The 5,406-nt window shown below is 48.1% G+C and overlaps 3 protein-coding genes across 3 annotated transcripts; 2 read left to right on the plus strand and 1 right to left on the minus strand.

The window, feature by feature from the left end:
• Nucleotides 1-162: 162 nt before the first annotated feature.
• TRV_05319 (uncharacterized protein) lies at nucleotides 163-884 on the plus strand (the record flags this gene model as incomplete). The annotated part of the gene is made up of 2 exons (XM_003020537.1): nucleotides 163-230; nucleotides 380-884. The coding sequence occupies 2 exons, from the start codon at nucleotides 163-165 to the stop codon at nucleotides 882-884; spliced, it is 573 nt and encodes a 190-aa protein (XP_003020583.1).
• Nucleotides 885-2,888: 2,004 nt separating this feature from the next.
• Nucleotides 2,889-3,443, plus strand: TRV_05320 (uncharacterized protein; the record flags this gene model as incomplete). The annotated part of the gene is made up of 2 exons (XM_003020538.1): nucleotides 2,889-3,044; nucleotides 3,135-3,443. 2 exons carry the CDS (start codon nucleotides 2,889-2,891, stop codon nucleotides 3,441-3,443), a joined length of 465 nt encoding a protein of 154 aa, XP_003020584.1.
• Nucleotides 3,444-3,812: 369 nt separating this feature from the next.
• On the minus strand, nucleotides 3,813-5,120 carry TRV_05321 (uncharacterized protein; the record flags this gene model as incomplete). Its single annotated transcript, XM_003020539.1, has 3 exons — nucleotides 3,813-4,243; nucleotides 4,333-4,723; nucleotides 4,887-5,120. Coding segments are annotated over 3 exons (1,056 nt in total), but the record flags the coding sequence as incomplete, so codon positions are not given.
• Nucleotides 5,121-5,406: the final 286 nt, after the last annotated feature.

A 5,406-nucleotide genomic window follows, 5' to 3' on the forward strand; every position in this document is an offset into this window, starting at 1 on the left:
TGTCCCCATTTGGGCAGGAAGTCACTCTTATGTCTCCCCACCATGCACTGTCTTTGTTACTAGCAGTCCCAGCCTAGTGATGATGAGAAAGATATGTGAATATCTAGGTAGAAATCCAGATTTCCCCCAAGTGAACAGAATTTACCCTCATACCCTATATAGCTGGAAATCATTGTCATGACTCTTTTGCAGATCTTGTCTCTTGTCTATCTGAAGGACAAAGCTGGGCTGTCCGCCACTACGAGCCCTTGACTGAAGCTTTGGCTGTATATCCCTATTTGGACCCGAAAACACCTACACACGTCTCCTCGCACTGGACGACGATGGACTTTCAGCATAATGGTAGCAATCCGCCTAGCCTCACGAAAGGCTGTTATAGCAATAATGCTGCTAGGCGGAGCGCCTTGAACTTTTCCCGCCCATTACCACAGCAGCTACAAGCAACAGAACCACAAGAGTTAAATATGAATCGCCCTGGGGTTATAAATCGGCCCAGGTCACCCGCCGGCTCACCTGTGGTTTCATCCTCTCATTCCCCCAGCCCCTGGGGCCGAGATCCAAGTTCTCTGTATTCCATGAGATACGCCAACGAGCAAGTTCAAAGACCTGCCTCTAGACTTACTGTGCCTAGAACGAGACCAGGCCCTCGACCTGACTCTGTGATCTCGATCACTCCAGCTGATCTTCCCGGAATATCACATTATCAACCAATGTCCTATGGACAACTGAAGGAAATCCGCCGGGTAGCTGAACGAAGCAAGGGAGATAGGTTCCCGTCTTTTCCCGAGGAGCAAGGTGAATTCTGTTCAGAGCCACCAGATGGTGGTTTCATGGCATGGGCCCATGCTGCTTCGGGGTTTTTCATCACTTTCAACACCTTGTAAGTTCAGCCTAAACCGTCACTCCCAAAAATTGCGTCATACTAATATCTACATTTATGAATACCAGAGGCTTAAATATGGTAACCTATCTCATAAGCTTACCCTTTTCACTCTTGATTTAGCCGTGGCTAGCTCTTTACTAAATTCAACTGTCGAGATAGGCATTTGGTGTTTTCCAAGCTTACTATTCCAAAGTCCTGCTGCGAACTTCAAGTCCATCCAAGATCGCCTGGATAGGATCATTCCAGATATTCGCTAACTTCGGGCTCTTCCTTCTGGTTGGTCTCCTGACCAGCAAGGGCTACTTTAAGCTCTGTTTCCGCGGCGGCACTGCCGGCCTCATGGTAACGATCCTGCTAACTGGTTTCTGCAAAGAATGGTGGCAGTTCTTTCTGGTGCAAGGTGTGCTCATGGGTTGCTCTATGGGCCTTGTTTTTACTTCGGCAGTCACGGTGACCACGACCTATTTTTCTACTAACCTAGGGATTGCTACAGCCCTAGCGGCTGTAGGATCTAGTTTTGGTTAGTAGCAGCCTTCATCGGTTCTTGCTCCTATGCTAAAGACGCTTCATAGGCGGCGTGATACATCCGCTTATATTTAATTATTCCATCCATAAGGTTGGCTTCGGATGGACTCTTCGGAGTAAGTAATAAAAGGGGATATAAATGAACAAACCGTGGGTCTGACTGGTTATAGTTATATTACTGGTGAATATAATCACCATGATCTTTCCTTTAATTATAATTCGAGAACGTCCCGGAGTGCCAAGGAGTTCTAGCAGCACCATGGATTGGACGATGTTCAAGGACGTCTCTTACTTATTGATGGCAGCTGGTATGTAGTGTTGATCTTTTGCCATGTCTCGTGGGTAACTAACATGCTTATAGGAATGTTTTTCTCCTTCTGGGGAGTGTATTTTGGCTTCTACTTTGTAAGTTTGCTTCAGAGCCTTAGGTTATGTTAAGCTGTGCGGTACTAATGAATCTAGATATCCTTATTTGGACAAGATGTCCTAAATATGACCTCGCAGATGTCACTTAACCTACTCATAGCTATGAACACTTGCAATATGCTGGGCCGTCTGATACCCGGTATAATAAGCGACGCCTGCCTCGGGCCTCTGAACACCGTGATCCCTTTTGTCTTCGTATCAGCGACCTTCATATTTTCCTGGATAGGCGTTGACTCGGTAACGAGCATCTACCTGACTGGATGTTTCTATGGTTTTGCTGCCGCAGCCATTCAGAGTCTCTACCTGCCAACTGTCTTTAGTTTCATGGGGAGCAGCCGCAACAACTCTCCCTCACGAGTGGGATTGGTTTTTATACTGATAGCTCTTGCGACGTTGACAGGAGCCCCGATAGGAGGTCGTTTAGTCACGCTAGGAAAGGGGTCATATTTATATGCTCAGCTCTTTGCTGGGATCTCACTAACCCTAGCTACCGCTTTGTTCATAGCTGCACGGTACGTGAAACATGGCTGGAAGTCGGACAGGCTGTGAGAAAAATGGTTGGACCGTTATATACCCAGTACTCCAGAGTAGCTAGATAGGTACTTTCGCCCTGTTTAATCTTTATCATCTTTGAATTCCATCTCGGATCGTACGAGGATAACAAGCGTCACGCTTAGTAATCTGATGACTCAGTACCGGCATCCGGATCGGGAGGCGGTGAAAACTGTGCTGCACGGCTGAGTCAGCGTCTTAACTCCTTTCGGACTTTAGCGCCATCAGACTCTCGACCATTCTTTTCGCCGTTCGTCATATTTTAAGCCCTCGCAGTCACTTGTCAGGCTTCAATCTCCATCCTCATCCGCATCACCGTCTTTTCCTACCCGTCCTTATATACGACCTCTTCCCTCCTGGGTTTCACTTAATAGCCACTGCTCTTTTTCTCACAAAAGCGTTGCATTTAGCGATACTCGTTTCTCGAACGTACCTCATCAACAAACCATCCTTCCCCCGCATCAGCCCAACAGATAACTATCGATAAGAAACGTCCATCAACATGTCTGACTGGGATTCCGTCACTATCATTGGCAAGGCCGCTCGTGGTGGCTCTGCGCCCCGTGAGACCGTCGTCAAGGGTCGTTCTGCTCTTAACGCCGCCGCACGCTCTGGCATGATCGTTGGCACTGAGAAGAAGTACGCCACTGGCAACTCTGTACGTTCCATCATCCCCCGTAGCCAGACAATAGGCAGGCAAAAAAAAAAATCTTTCTTAAAGGAAAAATGTAGCTAACACCCGTTTTAGGCTAGCCGTCCAGCCGTAGAAGGTCAGCATTTGACAAAGGTCGATCGATCAGATGAAATCGTCAAGCCCAAGACAGTTGGCCACGAGGTTGGAGATGCGATTAAGCGCCGCCGAAACGAAGAAGGCATTAAGCTCAGTCAGAAGGAACTTGCTACAAAGTGCAACACTACCGTTTCGGTCATCCAGGACTTTGAGCGTGGAACTGCCGCTCCAGACCAGAAGGTTTTGGCCGCGATGGAGAGGGTGTTGAATGTTAAACTGCGCGGATCGGGGATTGGGCAGGAGAAGTTCCCTAAGAAGAAGAAGTAAACTGACTCATTTTTTTTGGTTTACTCTTTTCCTTAGCCTCTGCTTCTTCATGACTGCCTTTGTTTCCCCCTTTTATACCTTTCGTTCCCTGCTGGTCAAATTAGCTGGCGTTATTTTTCTGGTGGAAAAGGGAAAAGAAACAACATCACACGTGACATATTGCTCGTCCTGCCTCTTTTTTTTTTTTTTTTTATTTGACGAAATGAATACATATCGCTTCGGTTACTTCGGTTATAGAGGAATAAATCGTGCTCGTATGGTCGTTAATTATGTTTACTCTTGTGAAATCCGGTATATCGGTGAAGAAATAGAATAGGATTTTGGTAATATATTCCATCTATCCAAATCTAACAAACTACCTAACTACTTCTACAGCTTAGTCTCCTCACCCAAATTCTTCTGCAGCCGTCTCTCGACAGCAGCAAGGTACTCTTTGGTGGTAACCCAGCTTTCTCTATCCTTCTTTCCGCATGCCAAGGCCAAATCCTTGGTCATGATGCCTTCAATATCAACAACTTCAACGCAAGCGCGCTCAAGCTGCTCAGCGAAGTTAACAACCTCCGGAGTCTCGTCGAGCTGGCCGCGACGAACCAGGCCTCGGGTCCAGGCGAAGATAGATGCGATGGGGTTGGTAGAGGTTTCGCGACCCTTCTGGTGTTCGCGATAGTGGCGGGTGACGGTGCCGTGGGCAGCTTCAGACTCGAAGGCATCACCGGCAGGGGTAGTCAGGGTAGAGGTCATGAGTCCGAGAGAGCCGAAACCCTGGGCAACGATATCGGATTGGACGTCACCGTCGTAGTCTAGTCAAGTTAACACCATATACCACCACATACATACTCTTATACCCATCACCTCATGCTGAGACCGAAGGGAGCGAGATCAAGCTTACTCTTCATGGCAATGACATAGCCTCCCTCAGACTTGATCATCTGAGCAACCATGTCGTCAATGAGACGGTGCTCGTACCAGATACCCTTGGCCTCGAAGTCGGCCTTGTACTCCTTATCGTAGATCTCCTGGAAGATGTCCTTGAAACGGCCATCGTACTTCTTCAGGATAGTGTTCTTGGTGCTCATGTACATGGGCAGGCTCTTAAGGCTAGCCAGCTTGAAACTGGCATGTGCGAATCCTCGAATGGATTCGTCGAGGTTGTACTGTGTTTGTGCAATACCGGGGCCCTTGAAGTCATATACCTGGATGCGCTCTGGCTCTCCACCGGCAGGTGTGTAAACGAGCTCGAGGGTGCCAGGTCCGGGGATGAGGCGGTCTGTGGCCCGGTACTGATCACCGAAAGCGTGACGGCCGATTATGATCGGTTTCTTCCAGCCGGGGACGAGCTTAGGAATGCAAGGGATGACAATGGGTTCACGGAAGACAGTTCCTCCTCTGCAGTGTGTTAGCAATCTCCCTACGCGCTTTTGCTGCTTAATGGTAGTGCCTTACAGGATGTTTCTGATGGTTCCATTGGGAGATAGCCACACTGAGGTAGGGTGTTAGCAAGACAGGACAGAATATATAGCGCGGAGTGGTAGACTTGCTCTTCTTCAGCTTGAACTCCTCCACTCTAGCCTCGTCAGGGGTGATGGTGGCACACTTGACGCCAACACCATACTTCTTGATGGCCTCTGCGGCATCAACGGTGACTTGGTCGTCCGTCTGATCACGGTACTCGAGGCCCTATACCAATGTCAGCCAATTGTTTCTCCGGCAGTCACTGGAGCCTATTTGCTGAACCTACGAGGTCATAGTACTTGAGGTCAACTTCAAGGTATCTGCCTATATATTAGCCAATGGTACCTCCCCTCGAACTATCTCGAAAATACTAACGGTGTAATGAACTATGAACTGTTAGCACAGGGATCTATGAAAAATATGTTTATACACGGAGACATGAAAAACATACCTTGTCCTTAATATCCTGCCAGATGATTCGGGTCATCTACTCAACAGTCAGCCATTGCCT

This window comes from Trichophyton verrucosum (genome assembly GCF_000151505.1).
Source record: "Trichophyton verrucosum HKI 0517 chromosome Unknown contig00403_1.f1.exp, whole genome shotgun sequence".
NCBI classification, from domain to species: domain Eukaryota; kingdom Fungi; phylum Ascomycota; class Eurotiomycetes; order Onygenales; family Arthrodermataceae; genus Trichophyton; species Trichophyton verrucosum.